Source organism: Diabrotica virgifera, chromosome 8 (genome assembly GCF_917563875.1).
Source record: "Diabrotica virgifera virgifera chromosome 8, PGI_DIABVI_V3a".
NCBI classification, from domain to species: domain Eukaryota; kingdom Metazoa; phylum Arthropoda; class Insecta; order Coleoptera; family Chrysomelidae; genus Diabrotica; species Diabrotica virgifera.
In genome coordinates, this window is record NC_065450.1 from 200,801,577 (window position 1) to 200,824,894 (window position 23,318).

The following is a 23,318-nucleotide window of genomic DNA, read 5'->3' on the forward strand; positions in this document are numbered from 1 at the left end:
ATTTTTTTTATATTGTTAATTTGTCTTTTTATTATTTTTTTTATTGTTATTTTTTATAAATTGTTTTTTTTTTACTACGCTAAGACGTAAACCCGATTCATCCTCGCGGAGGTTTACATCTTCTTAGTTTTTTTTTTTTCAATTATAATATAGATCTTCTTCTTCTTCTTTTTGTATAGACATGACTTTGTCTGTTTTTTCAATGTGCCTCTAGTAAGTTGTCGTTCCATCGTTTTCGTGGTCTTCCCACTGATCGTCTTCCTATTGGGGAACCGTCTCTCGCTGTCCTGACTACCCTATTTGTTGTCATTCGGCTTATGTGGTCATTCCATTCTATTCTTCTGTTCCTTACCTAGTTATTAATGTTATCCACCTTGCATCTCAGTCATATATCTGTACTTCTAGCTCTGTCCCATAGAGTCTTACCATCGATTTTTCGGAGGGTTTTCATCTCCGCTGTTTCGAGCAATCTTTTTGTACTCTCTGTGTCGGGTCGTGTTTCTGCCGCGTATGTCATTATTGTTCTGATAACTGTTTTGTAAATTCTGCCTTTCATTTCTTTTCCGATATGTTTGTTTCTCCATATTGTGTCATTCAGGCAACCTGCGGCTCTGTTTGCTCTATTCACTTGATCTTCCACTTCTGTTTTGAGTCTTCCGTAGCTAGATAGTATGCTGTCTACAGTTGAGTCCGCGAGTCTTTACCCGTGCGTCATCATTTAAAGCATACGAAATAAGTCGGAAATCTATTTCACGTAATAACAACTGACAGAAATTGGCTACTGTTCCGATTACGGGTTTTATTTTAAAATTTGACGTTATCAAATATATAGAATGTCAAATGTAAGTTTTGCTTCAAAATTTTTGTGCAGAATTACAGCTACATTTGAAGTAGCTTAATAAATTCTTTTATTATTATTGATTAATAAATAAATAAACAATTTATAAAAAAATTCAATAACATACTTTATTTTTGTTATTTTATTCACTTTGACGGAAACCTAAACACAATCATTTCTTTACTGTGTGAATGACGTTAGCTTTGTATGTTTTAAATATTAATTGCCAAAATATAATTATTTACCTTAAAATTTCACAGCCCAATATAAAATTAGTTGTGAAAACAACTGTTTGTGTAATATAAAGAAACTTCAAAACGCAAAAATTCGACAAAAACCGCAAAAAATTCAACTGACTGACAGCCACAAAAATAAACAAAGCAGAAACGTCAAACAAATTGTGCTTAAAATATGAAAACATACCGAATCGTCTTTTTTTGTACCTATCTCTTTTCAATGCACTAAGTCTAGATGGTTCATAAAAATAACATGTGTTTTTACTTAATAACAAACGGCAGCTGGTTTGTCATGAGTTTCATGCGTGGAAGAGAATGATGCTAGATAAAAAGTTTGTGTTTTATCTCGCCAGGTATTAATGACGCACGGGTAAAGACTCGCGGACTCAACTGTAGATACTTAAATCTTTCACTACGAGATCTTTCTTTAAAATCTTTCACTATGAGTCGATAATTAGACTATATATTTCACCATTATCATATAATTAATTTCACATCAGCATAATCAGCATAATTTTTATTTTTAGATAATTAGACTACCTATTTCACTATCAGCATAGAATTACCAACTTTCTTTCATAATCAGTATAATTTTTATTTTTCTTTCACAATTATTAGCAAATATTTTTCGTGTTTATTTCAATTTCAATATATAATTTCACTGTCAGCTGATAATTGCACTATTTCTTTCAATATAATAATTACACGGCTTCTTTCACTATCAGCGTATAATTACTACCTTTATTTACAAAAATATTTACAAAAAAAATCTCTTTTAACCTACCATATCTCTTTTTGTATTATAACTAGAAGATTTATGAAGAAACGAATCTATTTGATTTTTCATAAGCTATAAAAATGTTTTATATAGTTTTTTTCATTAGATGCATAATTTCTAAGGTATGCGCAAAAACCGTCCGAAAAGGTCGGACGGTCGGCAAATTTTCAACCACGAATAAAAATTATTAAGTTTTCAAAAAAAATCATAGAACAGTTTTTGTTTAGAATTACCAAAAAATTTTCCGCCCCCGAGAAGGGGTGGGAACCACCCCCAAGATAAAAGCGCACATCGGCATAGGGTAGACTTTGAATTAGGAGATAAGTAGAGACTATTTCCAAAATGTCATTAAAATCCATGCAGTAGGATAGAATTCGGAGGTAATATCCTATTCTTGCTCCCATTGACTGGCGTATTACGAAAATATATAAACTAAGAATGCAATCATTTCATACTCACACGTTCCTGTTGAATAGGATTTCGGCGGCAGGCGAGGAGATTGGCATGATGTATTCCTGTATGGTGGGATCTTTGTAGGGATTGGGTAAAACTGGACCGTTGGTACTGTTCTGGCACTTACTGCTTACATCACAGCATCGAATTAAACAAGCGACTAATTGATTAAGTTTTCCTAATTCGGTGAATTGATATTTTATGGCTGGTCCGGGACCTTCGTCTAGAGCGACCATCATAAAGGTCGCCGGCACGTTCATCCTCAGCAGCTGCGTCTTTTCTTGAATACCTAGATCATAAAGCATAGTTCATTGTAATGATCGATTAATCGGTAAATAAATCGATTTAATTTTCAATAAGTTTATCGAACCATCGATTCAATATGAAAACATCAGTATTAGGCAAGGGGCCAGGATTGTTTTGTGGCCGTTCGAAGTCCACTGATTTTCACAGTGTATTCTTACGTATGGGTGTCCCGGAAAATAGTGCGTTCCTTCAAGGTACGGGCTAATTGCACCATTTAGAGCAAAAAAGTCTGATATATTTTTTTGTAAAGTCAACAGTTTTCAAAAAAATATTTTATAATTTTAATGCATTTGATTAATGTCCACAGAAATGCAAATACAGCCGGCAACGCTGCGTTCCTTCTTCTGTGTAAAAATAATTTTATTCTACTGGAACTCAACTGTCATGAATCATCGACCATTAGGCATAATATTATGTATTGATAAAATACTGATAACAGTGATAGAAAAACAGCATAATATTTGTGTTTATTAAATATCTAATAAATAAGGTTTGTATAGTGTTTTAACTTACATGAAAAATTTTTATTACAATCAACTCAATCAAGTTACGTCTTCAAGAAGTATCTATCGGTCGAACATGTTACAAAAAAATTGGAGTACTACACTTCTCCATTCAATCTTCTGGGAAGTTCGAGTGGTTCAATCAGATGATTACTAATAATCCCAGCCCATACACTAATACTTTTGGCATTATTATCAAAGGTAATACCACGAGTCCTCTAAATTTTATCGATAAATTTTTTTGTTTTCACGAAAACTTCTTTATTTGGTAAAATTACGAAAACAAACCGAATGATAAAATCACGAGTCCGAAGGACGAGTGATTTTATCCATTTCGGTTTGTTTGAGTGATTTTACCCTAAATAAAGAAGTTTAAGTATGAAAACGAAAAAATATCAAGCAAAATTTAGAGGACGAGTGGTATTTGAAAAGATTATTTTGTGAACCAATATGTATTATTAATAAATACGGGCATCTGTGAAATATTTTTAAGACAACTAGGATCAATGTCTTAAGTAGGCTATAGATAAATTATTTTATGATTTAAAAATGAACCAATTTATTTATTATATTGTTAATACATAAAAGTCGGTCTTGACGGTCCAGTTAGCTGGGGCTCAGTCGATCGACAAGTTTAGTGGATTTGCGATTTGCGGTCGCTGGTTCGAGCCTCAGCTAGGTCATGAAATTTATAAAAGGCCAACGCCGTAGTATAAAACTCAATAGAGTCTACGGCTTGGTCTGAAATAAACTGGCGTCTGATCGGCCTATGGAGGAGCGGTACGGGAAGGGATAAGGGCTTCCGGCTTGGTGATACTCCTCCATAGATCCCTACCGAAGGGCGTTGACGCCTAAGAACGGTGTATACATCATAATACATAAAAAACTGTTTAAATTGAAAATGAACAATTATTAAAAACACAATTTTTATAACTAATATGAGATTTTCCAATGTCGTTCGTAACGTATTATGTGAAATTTAGGGTACCTTAAGTTTTATCAGGGAAGAGACTGTTTTATCACGGAAGAGGCTGTTTTATCAGTATTACACTCAATGATTGACTAGAACGACGCGTGGTGATTGGCTGAAAAAGCAAAAACGTTAGAATTTGACAGGTGAAAAAAATAATCAAAGTAAAACACACAAACACCATTTCTCGTAAAACAAGCTTTATCTGCACACAACACTTTACACATTTTGTTTTGAAACCATCTACAAATCTTTAAACTCCGAGGTAAATTGCCTTGGTGTACCTAAATCTTGCACTAATTATACACTATAGGTATTGGTATTACGTAATTAAAATGATATTTCCGGTCGAAATCATGACAATACCACAACAATACGATGTATTCTCGGGTTACAGATAATTATGATATGACTGTTTGTGTTTACAATTTTAAATATCTTCGCTATGTCAAAATAAAACAGGGTTGCCAAATATAAATTTTAGTAAAAGACATTTTTTATTTTTTTGAGCCAACAGATGACTTTAGAAAAAAAAAAATGTATAAGAAAGTTTTCTTTTAAATGGTGCATTCTACCCACACCTTTAAGGAACCTACTAGTTTCCGGGACACCCTGTATATGTACGAGGTGATTCAGTGAAACGGTACGATTTGGCAACGCTGCTGATGATAAAATAGAGGTGCCGTGGGCTTGCGACGTAAACGTTGTGAATCTAGAGAGTGGGAAGTTTAGTTACCATGGAGACATGGTCGGGTGAACAACACGCATTTGCTGTGAAAGCTTATTGCAAAAATGGTGAAAGTTTTGTGCGTGTACAACGAGCGTTTCATTTAGACTACCATTTGCCGCCCCGCGCTGCAGTTCCGTCTAATATGGCTATTAAGACTTGAGTTAGGAATTTTGAAAGTAGTGGTTTAACATCACAGAAAAGAAGTGGCAGTCTCAGAACTGCTCGTACACCACAGAATATTGAAGTCGTCGCAGGGATCTACGAGGACTTGCGTGTAATGAATTTCGCACCGCTTCAATATTCAGTGGTGTGCGAGCAGTTCTGACACTGCCACCTCTTTTCTGCGATGTTAAACCACTATTTTCAAAGTTCCTAACTCAAGTCTTAATAGCCATGTTACACGTAATTGCAGCGCGGGGCCGCAAATGGTAGTCTAAACGAAACGCTCTCTAGATTCACAACGTTTACGTCGCAAGCCCGCGGCACCTCTAGTTTATCGTCAGCAGCGTTGCCAAATCGTACCGTTTCACTGAATCACCTGTTATTTTGACCCGCTGAATTCAAGTTTCAAACTTGCTTTTGCGTCGGAAGTGACAAGAATTTGTTATAAATAATTAAATTGTTTAAATGATTATAACTTGTAAACAAACAATTATAAATCATTTTTACAAAATGCAATTGATCGGCCACCAAACAGCCCAGGCCCTAGACTATAATATGCTTTAATTACAGATCCTGTGATTGTCAAAGTGCTAAATGTTAAACTTTACCTTGATTGGCGTACATGTGAAACACCGTACAATAGTGCGGCAAATGCCGCCCGTGCTCGCTGACCTCCCTCTGCAGCAGACTGAGCAACGCCCACAGGATGTGATCACTCAAAGAGCCAGTGGCGGTGCTGTTGAGGGCCGCCGGAGAAGCCGACGGTCCGTCGTTGATGGAGAAGTGCGCGAGCAATACCACGATCTTGATAAATGCAGAACGGACTTCGTTGCTAGGACAACTCAGCAGGTATTCGCAGAAACGGCTCATGTGCTCGAAGAGCATGCAGTGTGCGAACCAGGAACGTATCACAGGCGAGGTGCGCAGATGCAAACATAGGACGTCACACCTGGAAAGAATTCGTTAAGATATTTAGCTAATACGATACTATGAGTAAGTATAAACTGTAGGAAGCTTCTTTTTCTTCCTACAGTTCTTAATTCGATAAAGGATATAGGGATAAGGTGGTAAATATCTGCCGCTACAGCCTTTAACTGATATTATATAAAAATCCACTTACCATTCCATGGCAGGTCCTCGTAGATTCTTCTTCGTATGCCACCCAGTATGAAAAAGGAATTTGCTGACTAGTTGAACACTGAGTAGATACTGTTGTTCTAATTGATCGTTTGGCAACGGTTGACTAAGTCTAGTATTGCCCTGAGCTGAACTCGTCGCCAGTTTTCTGATGAACGTGAAATATTCCAAAGAAAATTGACTCCTATGGTGTAGAAATTTGATATTTTGCTTTCTTATACTGTTTTCTATGGCTATCGGCATCTTGAGATGTGTTTCTTTTCTCGTACCGGCTATAGAATATAAAATATAACCAAGATGTAGTTTTGAACGTTCTGTAAAAAGCAAATTTATGAAATGGGTACTTACAAATCGTCAATTGGTTCATCATCTTCAAGGCACTCTCCTCCTCAACATCATGCCTGGTATAAAACAACATATAGGCGTTCCACCACCTTTTCTGTCTCCTATACGTAGTCCTCTTCAACATGGGATCGAAAACTTCACCCATATAATCGCCGCCAAAGCATTGCACCTTCATTTCCTCGTCTTCGCCCATTCGACACTCCGACACGTCGCCGTCATCGAATTTGTACCATCTGACGTCTCCCGAGGGATCTCTACTTCTAATATACGAATAATAATGTCCACCTAGAAGGATTTTTGATTAATATTATAAGAAATACGCAGGTGTAATATAAAATTCTGCAGCATGGTCGAATCGAACACCACAATAGAAAAAATAAGATTCAAAACGATTCGAGGAGAAACTTAAAATTGTGTGGGTAAGGTCGCTTTCCGATGGCAGTGACAGTGAGTAACAAAAAAATGAATTTTTGACATAAATTTTGGTATTCAAATTCAGTAGATAGAAAATAGAAATAGTGTTTAGCTGCACATACAATTCAGATAATTCTGACACCTTAGTTAGATTTTTTCTGTCTATAGAGCGTTTCACGTTAAGAATAGAACATTGCGGAGATAGCCCCATGTATTTCTTACGGACGATAGAAGCGCGCCGATTCCACGCCGTACTGACTAGAATGAATCGTATATCGGCAGTCGAGTATCCACCCGTGTGCGAGAGGTTTGGCAACACTGATAGTGAAAAATGAATGTAATTAACTGCCGATAGTGAAAGAAATAGCGTAATTATTATCAGTTGATAATGAAATTATGTTCAAAATGAAAGAACCAGGGAAACTTTTTTGCTGATTGTGAAATAAAACTAGTATTTATAATCGACATAGTGCAATTATCAGCGGATAGTGAAGTATCAGATGCTGGTTGTCACAGAAAGGTAGTAATTATCTACACTGATAGTGAAATAAACAGTGTAATTATAGGCTTATAGTTAAAGAAATAGTGTAATTATAGGCTGACAGCTGATGTAATTGTCAGCCGATAGTCAATTATCAGTGAAATTATATATTAAAAATGAAAGAACCACGGAAACTATTTGCTGAATGTGAAATAAAAATAGTATTTATGATGATTGTGAAAGAAAGGTAGTATCTCTATGCTGATAGTGAAAGAATAAGTGTAATTCACGGCTGATAATGATCGACATAGTGCAATTATCAGCGCAGAGTGAACTATCAGATGCTGGTTGTCACAGATAGGTAGTAATTATCTACACTGATAGTGAAATAAACAGTGTAATTATCGGCTTATAGTTAAAGAAATAGTGTAATTATAGGCTGACAGCTGATGTAATTATCAGCTGATAGTCAATTATCAGTGAAATTATACACACACCGGCAAAATTAGCCGAACACCTTAAAAATGGGACATGTTTGATGTCTCGGATTTCCTAAACCAGTTGTCCGATTTGAGTGATTTTTTTAATATGTTATAGCCTTATCATTTAAGAATACTGGTGTAATAATATTGATACTAGACAGATAACTGTCATTTTATACCGGGTGTTACAATCATACTATGTTTTTTCCTTAAAATTCGAAGCACTCTGTGGAATATTCTAGCCTATATAAAATATTAAAATTAAAACTCAATTGTAGCCTTAGGCTTTCTTAACATTTTCTTATTTTGATCATTTGCTTAGGTTGGATAATAGAAAAGCTAGGTACTTTAACAATTAGTCATCTTCTTCATCAATACAGGGTGTTTCTAAATAAGTGCGACAAACTTTAAGGGGTAATTCTACATGAAAAACTAATGACCGTTTGCTTTAAAAACATATGTCAGCAAATGCTTCGTTTCCGAGATACGGGATGTTGAATTTTTTCTTTCAAACTGACGATTTATTTATTGCTCTAAAACCGGTTGAGATATGCAAATGAAATTTGGTAGGTTTTAAGAGGTAGTTATTGCGCATTTTTTGACATGCAATTAAGAATTTTATATTCACCACTGGCGTGCATACGGGTATAAACATTTTAGATATATCCCGTATGCACGCCAATGGTGAAAATAAAATTTTTAGTTGTATGTCAAAAAATGCGCAATACCTACCTGTTAAAACCTACCAAATTTCATTTGCATATCTCAACCAGTTTTAGAGCAATAAATAAATCATCAGTTTGAAAGAAAAAATTCAACATCCCGTATCTCGGAAACCAAGCATTTGCGGACATATGATTATAAAGCAAACCGTCATTAGTTTTTCATGTAGAATTACCCTTTAAAGTTTGTCTCACTTATTTAGAAACACCCTGTATTGATGATGATCGTGACTAGTTGTTAAAGTACCTAACTTTTTTATTATCCAACCTAAGCAAATGATCCAAATAAGAAAATTTTAAGAAAGCCTAAGGCTACAATTGAGTTTTAATTTTAATATTTTATATAGGCTAGAATATTCCACAGAGTGCTCCGAACTTTTAGGAAAAAACACAGTATGATTGTAACACCCGGTATAAAATGACATTTACCTGTCTAGTAACAATATTATTACAGCGATATTCTTAAATGATAAGGTTATAACATACTAAAAGAATCACTCAAATCGGAACACTGGTTTAGGAAATTCGTGACATCAAACATGTCCCATTTTTAAGGTGTTCGGCTAATTTTGCCGGTGTGTGTATATTGAAAATGAAAGAACCACGGAAACTATTTACTGATGAAATAAAAATAGTATTTATGATGATTGTGAAAGAAAGGTAGTATTTCTATGCTGATAGTGAAAGAATCAGTGTAATTCACGGCTGATAGTGATATACAGTGCAATTATCAGCAGATAGTGAAGTATCAGATGCTGGTTGTCACAGAAACGTAGTAATTCTAAGCTGATAGTGAAATAGACAGTGTAATTATTTGCTTATAGTGAAAGAAATAGTGTAATTATAGGCTGACAGCTGATGTAATTGTCAGCCGATAGTCAATTATCAGTGAAATGAAAAAAATCGGTAATTGATTCAAGACTTGGTAAAGACGTACCTGAAGCTTGTCCAGAATGGACGACGATACCAGATAGACGATACTTGGTACAGACCTCGGTGGAGGTAGGTTGAAGATCACAGTCTATAATTTCCCCTTCGATTTTGGCCAAACCGGACACGGTGTACGGTTCCATGTCGAGTTCGCGCGGAAACTCGAAGTAGTCGTTGAATTTGATCGCGCATACTCGTTCGAAATCGTATTCGAATCGTTTCAATTGGATACCTAGAATCGGGGGAAGTTTTTTCACGCACAGTCGTTTAACAGTCACTACTTTCTTCGCGCATTTTTCACAGTGGTAAGCGTCGGCGCCTTCCAATAATTCACCTGGAACACAACAAAAACAAATAGTACGTGATTCCACTGCAAAATCACTACGTTGATAAAGTAGTTAACTAAAATTACATTTTTACATAAAACTTTAAAACCAGGAGGATACATTGATAAAAGGTTACCAGTCAAAAATTGGCCACAAATAGTTTTAATTAAATTAATAATAATTAATTTTTGAAAAAAAATTCGTTCATGACGTAGATGCATATTTTTTATATCAAATTAAAGCTATCTTTTTCTAATATGATGATATAAGGGTGTCTGTGTATCGCACTAGTCAAATAAGTGGCGTGGTGCTCTTTCACTTTATCTCTGATACATCGTGTTTTTAACGTCTGGTAACCCTAATTTGCCACCATTTTTCACATGCAACCTTATAATCATCGTATTAGAAAAATAATTTGTTTTAATTTGATATAAAAAAACATGCATGTACGTCATGAACAAAACTATTTTTCAAAAATGAATTACTATATTAAATTAATTAAGACTATTTGCGGCCACTTTTTGACTGGCATCCTGCTATCAATGTATTCTCCTATTCTTAAATTTATATAAAAATGTGATTTTAATTAACTACTTTATATAGACCTGGATCCCGCGTACCAAAAAAAGTTGATTACCTAATAGCAAGCTGAAAATTTGTTAATAGCTTAATGGTGTCTAGTCGGACAAACTTTGATGTACGGGAACACTGGAACAGGGGAAGTTTTAATTGTGGAACAATTTAAAAATTTGGAACGTCAGATTACAAAAGACTCCCATGCATTTTGTCGGATAGAACATCCAATTGATTTGTTACCCTTTCATTAAATTCTCATGCAAACATCAGACTGCTATTACTAACCAACATGATTCCTGTCATTTGACATGTCCTTCGTGTTCCACTCATTAAAATGCTCAATTGGTGATGAACACCAGTCTGATTTTTGCATGAGAGTTTAATGAAATGGTAACAAATCAATTGGAAATTCTGTCCGACAAAATACATGGAACGTTTTCGTCGTCTGACGTTCCAAATATTTAACCAGTTCCACAATTAAAAATTATGAATCAACTTTTTTTTGGTACGCGGGATCCAGGTGTATTATGAACGTAGTGATTTTGCAGTAGTATTTTAAACTAAAACACTACTTTACATAGTGTAGGGACCAGGACTGTTTCATGAAGGAACGTCCACAAAGTCCATGGAGTTTAGAGTGTATTCTTATGGAAGTGGCGAGAATTTGTTAATTTAATTGTTTAAATATAGAATATACTAACAAATATAAATCATTTTTACAAAATGCAATTTTTTCCTTTAAGAAAAACCTACCAAATTATGTTTGGTAAACCTTGATCCAATAGTTAGAAACAGAGATAATGCATAATTAGTTCAAAAACAGTGCAAAATTACGGCATTTAAGCGATTTTTCACTTGTAACTCGGCTGCATTTTAAGTAAAATAACTTTATAATAAAATTATTAAGGAACAACTAAAGGTGGAGTAATTCAAATTTACCGCGCTGTAATGCTTGTTTGTAATTGGTCCAACCGCAGGCAATTTACTCCACTAAATTATGAAGTTTTGACACTATACACTTATGAAATTTTGACACTATTGACATTTATAATTCATAGGTTAATTAAGTTATATCGACGGTTTTTTTGTATTTTCTGAGTCATTCCTGTAATTTTTAAATTTTTATTCTGTTTATATAAAAAACTGTTGTTTTTAGAACTCTTTAGCGAATCGTTCTTAGTCTTATAGTGACAATATTTGGTGTGAATCTGTCTTTTGAGTTTACTCGTAGTTTAGATCATTTCTCTAATTTATTTCTCATTATTGGAGATCTACAGAAATTACACTTACTATTTTGGCTATTAATAGCACAATTAAATACTTACGTACATTTATTTACCATTTTTGATAAAATTTGTTATACCAACAATAACAATGACATTACAAAGGTACGTCCAATATTGTCATATTTCGCCACTACTGACGCTGGCATCGTTTCAGGGTACTTCAACCATGGTCACGCAGAGCGAATAATACATCAAATTCTTCGTCTTGAATAGTACAATGTAACTTGCTTTGCTATGGTATAAAGTTTTAGTACCTAAAAACCTTATAAACAAATGATTTGCCTTTTATAATAGGGAACAAGCACATTTTTTGTTATTACGTAATAATGTTCAGTTTTGTTTATAAATGAGATTTCCAAAATTTCACGCTTCAAAAAATAACTTAAAATTACAAATTTAAAATCTTCTTTGATTTAACCCGGCACCTGCCACGTGACTTTGCAAGGCGCCAACTGCCACGTGGGGTGCTCACAGCATCCCTTAAAAATTTTCTATGATCTACTTGTTTAAAAAAACAAAATAATGTGTTAAGTAACACAAGAATATAAAAAACATGTTTTATTAACTTATTAGCCACTAATATGTCATAAAAGTTAAAAAATAAAATGAAAAAGGTGTTATAAGCAAATTAGCAAGTACGAAGCCATAATAAATAAAGTCAAGTAAAATATCTAAAAAAAATAAGACTTCGTGAGTGTAGAGTCTATAGTAATAATTTAAATCGGTTATTTCAATAAAAAAAATGTAAATTTGACCTGTTTATCAAAATTACAAAAAAAAAATTAAAACTTAAAATGCTAGATGATGGCACCCTTATTCGACTTTAAAGCTATAAGTTCAGAATGACACTAAATAACCACTTCAAACACTAACACATCTATGCTATATAATATTATATCTTTTACCAAACTTGAAATACCAAATATTTGATAAAAATGTATTGTGGGGTGCTGGTAGCACCCCACGGGGCAGGTGCCGGGTTAAAATAGTTCAGACGACCCGTGACGTCACATAGATTTACTATATGGCTTATGGTTATATTTAGGTATACATATTCTTCTTATTCTTCTTTAGTTTATTGGCCTCCACCTACTTGGGTATTTGGCCAGCTCATCGTCGCGGAATAAGGGAAAAATATTTATATTCTAATGACATTTATCGTATGTCATTGTAATAATATATACCAGTTTGTTGAGATTGGAGTTTGATACAGTTTTTGAAGGAAAGGAAAGAAGGTTTACTATGGAAAATAAAACCATTTTGTAAAAGTACAAGTTTTCTATGAATAGGGCAAACGATCAAACACATTTGTGACGTCACATAACTGTATTTTCTACTGACTTTTATAATGTCTAATTTAAAATTATATACAATTTTGTTTACTTTGTTGGTGCAGAATGTAAACATTAACCGTATGACGTCACGACGCGTTTTGCGCTAGCTGCTTTAATTTGAATTTAGAATCGTCTTTAGGGGCCAAACGGAACACAAAAACAACTTTTTTATCTTTGATACATGTTTTAAATTACACACACCCAAACTTATATGGAATCACCATGTATTTCAAAGTAATATTTATTTAAACAAACTGGAACATGAAGTAAAAACCACTTCTATGTAAAAGGTATATTTACTAAAAATTTTTAGAATCCCAATGGATTCAATAAAATGAGTTCATCAGAACGTTTTCAAACCTATCGGTCCATCATCAGTGATTTGAATACTTGCAAAATAGCCCCAGAACCAAACAATGGTTGTGATTATAAATAAATCTACATTATGTTGAAATAAATTTAAAATGGCTAAACGCCGATGTTCAAGGATTAAACGTTCTGATGAACTCATTTTATTGAATCCATTGGGATTCTAAAAATTTTTAGTAAATATACCTTTTACATAGAAGTGGTTTTTACTTCATGTTCCAGTTTGTTTAACTATAAGGTATACAGCCAATCCAGGGAACTACCCCTTTTTAGTTAATATTTATTTCTTTTGAAAAAACTTTTTATTGTTGCGAAGAATAAAGGTTTTTATTGAAAATAAACAAATATATAAGACAATCGGATAGTACAGCTCGGTACGGTATATGTTATTTGCTTGAGTTGCAAATTGAACGAAAATAAATATACTAACTTTTGCGTCCAAAAACGAAAATATGCCTCATTATATAACTTACAACGAGGAAATATTATTGGTCTTGTGGAGAAAGTAATGTTCTCATAGGGACATAGCTGTAGAGCTAAGCGTAATACATGGCGTTCTGTGTTCTGTCCAAAACCTATGCTAGGTAACAGGAACTAGGAAAGCTCAAAGGGAAAGTCGCCAAAAGTAATAACGGCTTTCCACGATCGTTTAATTGTCTAATCAGCTGGAAGACACCCAACCATTTCTCACCTGCAGCTCCAAAGGCAGCTTTTGGAAGCTACAGGTGTAACTGTTTCAGTTGAAACGACAAGAAGAAGAGTTTGTACCAAAAAGTATACAGCAGGAGACAGTTATGGGTTCCCGAGTTATCCAGACAGCACAAGACTGATCGCCTAAATTGGTGTCTTCACCACCAAAACTGGAACATTGGAAATTGACAAAATGTGCTATTTTCAAAAAAAGTCAGGATTTGTGTAAAATCAGATGACCCACGAAATCGTGTACTTAGTGATCGAGGAAGACAAGCAAGAACGAAAACTCTCAGATCTGTTCACAAATATATAAGGCAAAGTGTAATGTTCTGGAGAGGAATTGTGATCCGTAAAAAAACTCCTTTAATTTTCATCCAATCAACTTTAACTGCTCACAGGTATGTTGATAACCTGTAGTCAGGCTCTGGAGAGGTGCAACAGGAGAAAATTTAATTTTATTGCATGATAATGGACCTCTACATACCATTAGAGTGACTACATACATCATTGAAGCAGAAGGTATCCCTTGTTTGGAGTGGACTGCTTGCTCACCCGAGCTTAATCATATAGAGCATTTGTGGGATATGCTTAAAAGAAAAATTAGAGCTCGCCGGGATAATCCACAAAACCCCGCACGGCTAGTACTAGCTGCTCTTAAAGGATGGAGCAACCTATCACAACAAAATGCTGATAATTTGATTAGGAGCGTGCCCACGCAAAGTGAAGCTTGCATAAGGACTAGAGGTAATAACACTGACTACCACAAAATACAAAAAAAAAAATAAAAACAATTTAAACATTATTCGTTTTACATTGAAATTTTGTATGCTATTGACTTTAAAACAACTGGTTTCAATTTGTTTGTCAAATACGTTATTGCTTTATTTAATTGTTATGTATTTGTTATTAAATTGCTTTAAAATAAATATTGTTTGACTTCGTATGTTCGTTTTGTTAAATTCGCACGAAATAGTAAGAAATATCAGATGATTCCATATAAGTTGGGGTGTGTGTATGTTCTGTTGTGATTTATAACATTTTTTTCGAATTTAAAATTTTATGCAAGTTCCCTATTGTTCCATTTGTATAAATAATCTATTTATAATTGTTATACCCTATTCCACGAACATACGCCTGTTTTGGATTACTTCAACAACGAATATTTTACTGTGCAAAATAAGAAGAACGAAAGTAAATTGCAAATTACATTGTTCGTTATTGCAATAATTATTAGCGCCATTTACTTTCGTACTTCTTATGTTGCACAGTAAAATATTCGTTGTCGAATTAATCCAAAACAGGCGTATGTTTGTGGAATGGCCCATATAAATAATATTTCGATTATAATTAAGGTTTGGTTTTAAAGCTGGTAGTTTTTCCTTTAATATGAGCTATTATAAAGTTGTTTTACTCACAATGAAGGCAAGTTGCGAAGCCGAATTGTCTAAGGGCCGTAATTTTGCAATACATTCGGCTTTAATTATTGGATTAAGATTAAACATCATTTTGTAGGTTTTTTTTAAATGAACAAATTGAATTTTGTAAATATGATTTATATTGGTTAATTTACGAATTATAATCATTTTAACGACTCAATTATTTATAACAAATTCCCGTCACTCTGAAACTCCGTGAACTTTGATCGGCTACGAAACAGCTCAAGCCCCTGGACTGACAGATTTGCACACCTCAAAAAAGCCTTACCTTTGACATATTGCTCCATCGAATCCGGCAAACTACTGTGGTTCCTAATATCTACACTAATCACACTAAACGGTTCTTCTTTGGAATAACGATGAGGACAGCCTTTGCAGATCTTCTGATCGGAGTAGGAACCTCCAAGAATTTTCGACATGATCTGCTCGTGTCCCAATGTTTTTAAAGCTTCGTCCAGACTCTCCACTAACGACATGAAGAACTCCACGGCATCCTGCTGCTCTCTCAGATTCACAGGCTCGCCTAAACTCAACAATAAGCAAATTACAACTCCTTTTTTTAACGAAAATAACTGTTATTGCTTACCTTGAAGTTTGAAATGTCTCCACAGTCCCCTAGGCACGTAATATTGAAGGCGAGAACAGGCCAAATGGCCGAAAATAGCCTGGACCTGCTTCAAAATCCCAACGTTGTAGTCCTTCCTATTATCGTCCAAACTATTCCTATCATCAGTGCAATCCACGTCCATATCCAGTCTCTCTTCACCGGTGAAATCCTCGTTAGGGTCCGTAGCTGCTCCTTCTGCTGCCAAAATGCCTTCTTTAATACTGTCGACCATGTAGAGTTGCTGCAAGACTGAGTTCATGTAACAAGTAGCTCCGGCGTTCTTCAAACCTACGAAACCTTGGAATGGACGCGGCCCTACTGCCGGAAGGTAGTCCCATTCCGAGATTGCAGTGTCAGGATCTAAGAAGACAGAATCAAAACATATAAGCTAACAAAAAAGACAGAGGGAGCTCATAAAATTGATACAAAAGTATTTGATCATCCTCCTCATTCACCTGAAATTAGTGATGTTGATTATAGTTACTTTCGAGTATTCGTTACAAATCGTTACTTTTGTATAAAGTAATCATTTAAAGTATTCGTTACTTTGATTACTTTTGTATTTGAGTACCGGTAATCATATCGAGAATCGCATTTCTCAGTACATATTTTGTATTAGTATTATAAGGATACTTTGATTACTATGATTATTCTTGTATTTGAGTACTGGTAATCATATCGAGAATCGCATTTCTCATAGACCAAGAGGCAGCGCTGAAAAATCTCTTTGAATTTACTAAAGCTAGATTTTTCACAGTTGATTACTGTGAGTGTGTACAGAAACATACTGCGGTCAGTCAAGCAAAACGTAGAACAGGGGTTACTGAGAGGGTATCAAAGTTGCTTTCCTACGAAGGTAATTAAATCCATTTACTAAGGCTGAAAATCAGTACACACATTCTAAATTAAATATAAATAAAAGTTATTATTGTCGGTCAGCTGTATGACGGGACAGAGCCGGTCGGTCGGCCCCAATAGCCGATTGAGGAAATGAAGCATTTTGGCTCGCAATTTTTTCGTCCAGCATGTATTTACTTGAAATTTTCACAGAAGGTAGGGAATAGTCCAAGGATCATTTTCTATATCATGCCGCTATCATACGCTAAAACCTTAGGGGTGGTTGCCACCCCATCTCGGGGGGTGGGAATTTTTTATTACATTTTAACCATGTAATTCGATGGAAAAAGTGATTCTAAGAAAAAAATGTTTTTTACATTTTCTTCGTAAACGTGAAACTAATATTTTTCGAGTTATTCACGCTTGAAAATAACAGTTTTTCGACGAAAAAATCGACTTTTGGGTTTTTTGAGAATACCTCGAAAAATATTCTATATATTTTTGGGGATTATTTTTTTCACCTGTCAAATTCTGACGTTTTTGCTTTTTCAGCCAATCACCACGCGTCGTTCTAGCCAATCATTGAGTGTAATACTGATAAAACAGCCTCTTCCTTGATAAAACAGTCTCTTCCCTGATAAAACTTAAGGTACCCTAAATTTCACATAATACGTTACGAACGACATTGGAAAATCTCATATTAGTTATAAAAATTGTGTTTTTAATAATTGTTCATTTTCGATTTGAACAGTTTTTTATGTATTAACAATATAATAAATAAATTGGTTCATTTTTAAATCATAAAATAAGTTATCTATAACCTACTTAAGACATTGATCCTAGTTGTCTTAAAAATATTTCACAGATGCCCGTATTTACTAATAATACATATTGGTTCACAAAATAATCTTTTCAAATACCACTCGTCCTCTAAATTTTGCTTGATAAATTTTTTCGTTTTCATACTTAAACTTCTTTATTTAGGGTAAAATCACTCAAACACACCGAAATGGATAAAATCACTCGTCCTTTGGACTCGTGATTTTATCATTCGGTTTGTTTTCGTAATTTTACCAAATAAAGAAGTTTTCGTGAAAACAAAAAATTTATCGATAAAATTTAGAGGACTCGTGGTATTACCTTTGATAAAAAGTTTCTTCAAAAATGATTTTGTAGGATTTTTAAAGAGCTATAAGACTGTAAATTAAATTCCGTAAGATCCCTTAGTTTTTAATTGGGGCGGGTTTAAAGGGCTCGAATAAGGGGGTGTTTGCTGGTAAATAGGTTTTAAACAGCTATATCTGGCTAACTATTCACTGTAATGAAAATCTATGCACAGGGTAATTTTAGTCATTAAAAAAGCTACAATTTAGTAGTTTATAATTTTTTTCGTATCTTGAGTATTTTCGGAGATATTTTTCTTTAAACTCCAGAGAATTTTTCTTTAAACTCCAATTCTTCCAAAATTAATCATTTTAAATAGGTCAAACCCCTTAAGTGTATTGATAATATAAATATAAAAGGAACTACAGAAAGGTGAAGACCAATTTTGAATTAGGAAGGTAGTTAGGGGGTTGTTTTCACTGATTTTTTCGTAGAGATAAAGCAGGTACCATTAAAGGCATTTGACGAAAAAAGCTAACTTTTAACATGCCATATCTTGGTTTGTATTGGTCTTAAAGATATTATTGGAAAAGAATTTGGTTTGTGTTACTAAAAGATACAATTTTGATATCTACAGTTTTTTTGATTAAATGTATATTTTTCGAGGTATTCTCAAAAAACCCTATAAAAAAGTCGATTTTTTCGTCGAAAAACTGTTATTTTTAAGTGCGAATAACTCGAAAAATATTAGTTTTACGAAGAAAATGTAAAAAACATTTTTTCTTAGAATCACTTTTTCCATCGAATTAGATGGTTAAAATGTAATAAAATATTCCCACCCCTGAGATGGGGTGGCAACCACCCCTAAGGTTTTAGCGTATGATAGCGGCATGATATAGAAAATGATCCTTGGACTATTCCCTACCTTCTGTGAAAATTTCAAGTAAATCCATGCTGGACGAAAAAATTGCGAGCCAAAATGCTTCATTTCCTCAATCGACTATTGGGGCCGACCGACCGGCTCTGTCCCGTCATACAGCTGACCGACCATAATAACTTTTATTTATATTTAATTTAGAATGTGTGTACTGATTTTCAGCCTTAGTAAATGGATTTAATTACCTTCGTAGGAAAGCAACTTTGATACCCTCTCAGTAACCCCTGTTCTACGTTTCGCTTGACCGACCGCAGTATGTTTCTCTACACACTTACAGTAATCAACTGTGAAAAATCTAGCTTTAGTAAATTCAAAGAGACTTTTCAGCGCTGCCTCTCCGTCTATCAGTATTTCGTATAAGTATAAGATCCGATATAACGACCTTCACTGATCTATTTAATGGATAGAAATTAAATGATATGTAATTGTTCTGTCATTGCTGCTCCACAATATCAGTAATCTCGAGTAATCGGTTTGCTTCAATTAAGTGCCAAAAACAAACCCTCGAAACTCTAGATGACGTACCTTAGCAGTAACTCTGGGCACCCAGGTGCTTCGGAGGTCGGTTCTGATTGCAAATTGGAGTTCAGTGACCCAAAATACCCCGAAATAAGAAAATCTGGCCCTTAATATACTGATTTTAACATGTTTATGCATTTTTCGATGCGTTTTATAAACTTTAAAATGTAATAATGCATTTCCACCTTGTTTTTATTGTAGACTTTTTTCCAGACGTCATCCTAATCCTAAATACAATGCAAAAAGTTGCAAGTCTCTATGTACAGCTGGTTCCTAAAAAAACTGATACGACTCTTAGTAGATTATTTTGAGCAGTGTATTTGATTGGTCTGACATATTATATTTATTATGACAGACTGTCAAAGTCAGTTAAAATAAACAAACAAACAACTGATTACAATATGTTAATTCATAAATTGTAATAATTATTAAGGTCTAAATTTTTATATTATTTTGAATTTCTGTATTTTATAAAGAGTATATAAATGATACCTAGTTTTTACATAAAATAGGGTTGTTATCATTTTTATTATTATTAAGGAATAAAACAAACGACTTAACTCAACAATATGTATATTAAGGGGGGTATGGTTTGAAATCAACATAGCAAATCAAGCACATTTTTGTGATTTTTTTTCGAAGCTATGGTAGAATTATTTTATTTTTAAATTAAATAAACATATTAAGTACAATTCAAAGAATATTTAAGAAAAAATTCAATCCAAAATATTGAAAAATAAGCCATTGGCGACAAATTTTGGCAGGCAGCTCAAAAAAAAATGGATTTTGCGGTGGACATCAGAACTCATCACTGGATCATACGAAACAAAAGATTCAAAAAGATTTAATCAGCTTATGAGTTTCACGAGGTAACAACGTCGAGTTTTTTATTTTTAATAATTTTTGAATTTTTGGTATCACTCAGAAGTCAAAAATACGAAATTTTTGATAAAAATATTGTGAAAACCGACAGATTTAATACTGTTGAACAAAAAATAAGCACAAAACGAAAAATATCTCGACGTTGCCTCACGAAATGTCAAAAGAAAATCTATGCAAAATTTCAGGTAGATCGGTCAAGTAGTTTTTCAGTTACAATGTCCACCGCATTTGAAAAGCAGTTTTGAGAAAAATGCGTTTAAAGTTTTGACAACTGCATCTTCATCTTCTGATTTGTCTGCCAAATCGTAAAGTGGAATATGTTTTTTGAATTGCGGAGTAATCTACAAAAGAGAAGGCGAACAGTTGTTTAACGTTTCTCACTACGCTGAAGCGTGATGGCGCGAAGCCGCGGCAACGCGAGTCGAAGGTACGGATATTCAACACCCTGTATCTCTGGTAATTTTACTCCGATTATTTTGAAATTTTCAGAGAGTATTCTTGAAAGTATGTACTTTTATTTGAAATAATAAAAAAAATTAAATATTTCAAACCATACCCCCCTTTAAAGCAAGAATTGTAACCAAATTAAAAGATAACTGGGCAGTATCAGAGGCAGCAAAACATTTTAACATAAGCAGAACCACAGTTTTTCTATTAATAAAAAATGGAGGGAACAAGAAACTCTCGAAACAAAGCGAGGGCCTGGAAGACCAAAACTATACTAAATTTAGGTATGTAAAAATAAAATTAATATTTTGTAATATCTCCATCAGCAGTGATAACAGCTTGTAGTCTTCGGTCCATCTGCGTGAAAGGAACTATGAAATTGTTTTCATCAAAGAGCTCTTCCCAAAGATAGATAAAAACACAAGATAGCCTCTGCCACTTTTTAATAGACATTTATAGTTCCTTTACTTATAAGAAAGCAGTTAGTGCTTTGTTCTTAGATATAAAAGGGGCTTACGACAACGTTAATCTTCACATACTATACGCGAAAATGTTGGAAATAGGAATACCCGAGATAGTAACATGGAACATCATTAACTTATACATTAATCGAGCAGTTCACGTTAGATTAAATGGAGATCAATCTAACTCCCGATACACATCTTTGGGACTACCTCAGGGTAGCATCCTAAGTCCTATATTATATATACTGTATACTGCTGACTTAGAAACTAAACTTCCTCAACACATAAAAATCCTACAGTACGCTGATGATGTTGCGATATATGCAGAAAATAAGTCAATAGATAGATGTAATAACTACCTTAAATCGACATTGAATATTATAAAAAAATGGGCTACCGATAATAACTTAACAATATCAGAGAGTAAATCAACCATTGTTACCTTTACTAAAAAACGATATGTTCCTCAAAGCCATCTACAATTTGATAATACTAGTATTCCTTATAAAACTTCAATAAAATTTCTTGGCGTATTTTTAGACTCCAAATTAAATTGGAAAGAACACACAAATTACATATTACGAAGAATGGAAAATGCAATGAATATCATGAAGACTGTAAGTGTCAGTAACTGGGGAGCTGATCCAAACATATCAATATTACTATACAGAAATTTGATAAGATCAATCTTAGACTATGGATCTATTTTTTATGGCTCAGCATCAAACTCTGTACTCCAAAAAATCGAGAGGATCAAAAATAAGGCACTTAGGTTATGCACTGGTTATCTTCGTAGCACACCTATATTGGTCATGGAATGTGAGCTTAATGAACCTCCACTTTCATTACGCAGGGAATACCTAAGTGAGAAATTTATAGTTAAAACAGCGGTTAACGATAAACTGCTATTAAATAAAATTGTTCATTTAACCACCTCATACCTAACTCATTATTACTGGGAAAAAAAGAAACTGCTTTTAGTTGTGGAAAGCTTCCTCAACGTTTCTAATTCCATTGGCGACATACACCAAATTGAACAAAGCTCGTCTCGAAAGCTAAATTATGAAGATTATTTATCTCCAGTTAACTGTCATTTAAGTAATATTCGTGCGACAGACTTCCTTACTAAAATAGACCACCTTCAGTGTGTACAAAAAAACTGGGGGAGTTATCAGAAATTATATACGGATGGTTCAAAAATGGAAGGAAAAGTTGGATATGCTATATATTACCCACAAAAAAGTATAAAAATAAACAACAGATTACCTGATAAAATGACAATTTTCACAGCTGAACTCATTGCAATCAAAGAAGCATACAAAATATGTATTAATCAAAAAGAACTCAATTATGTTATATTTACAGACTGCCAAAGCATTGTAAAGACATTGAAATATAATGTACATAATTTTGCAGAAAATTATATCATCAGTGACATCATAGCAATGAACAGTGAAGCTTTGAAATCGGGCAAAAATATAATATTGTGTTGGATAAAAGCACACATTGGTATAAAAAACAACGAAATAGTAGATGATCTGGCTAAAAAGGCAACAACGAAGGAATCCACTCTGCATACTTATCAACTTCCTATGGGAGACATAATTTCTATTATGAGATCTATCAAACGGACGAAATGGCAGGAACAATACAATAATTCAGACAAAGGAAATTATTACAAAAAAATCCAGCCTACACTTCCCATCAAGACATGGTTTAATCAAGTTTCCAACAAAGGCTTTATCAAAACTATTTGTCGAATAAGAAGTAATCACTGTCTGACTCCAGTCTACAAAAGAGAAATAGGACTTGTAGATAATGATGAATGTTTATGTGGAGAGCTAGCTGATCTACAACATATGCTATTAGAATGTCCTTTACATTTTATTGAAATATCAAACTTTTTTGCCAATCTAGTTCAAGTTAATGTACAATTTCCTTTTAATCTTATATACCTTTTACAATCAAACAATCTAGATGTTTATAAAATTTTGTACAACCATGTTAATTGTTT

At 33.9% G+C, this 23,318-nt stretch overlaps 1 protein-coding gene across 1 annotated transcript in view; it reads right to left on the reverse strand.

Moving 5' to 3' along the window:
• Window positions 1–23,318, reverse strand: part of LOC114328255 (probable ubiquitin carboxyl-terminal hydrolase FAF-X) — an 80,722-nt gene that overhangs the window by 17,479 nt on the left and 39,925 nt on the right. Inside the window, exons 8-14 of the mRNA XM_050659603.1 lie at window positions 16,094–16,474; window positions 15,776–16,030; window positions 9,495–9,821; window positions 6,462–6,743; window positions 6,097–6,385; window positions 5,585–5,925; window positions 2,312–2,594 (exon numbers count right to left, since the gene is read on the reverse strand). Coding sequence (XP_050515560.1) covers window positions 2,312–2,594; window positions 5,585–5,925; window positions 6,097–6,385; window positions 6,462–6,743; window positions 9,495–9,821; window positions 15,776–16,030; window positions 16,094–16,474 — 2,158 coding nt within the window. The remainder of the gene's footprint in view (window positions 1–2,311; window positions 2,595–5,584; window positions 5,926–6,096; window positions 6,386–6,461; window positions 6,744–9,494; window positions 9,822–15,775; window positions 16,031–16,093; window positions 16,475–23,318) is intronic.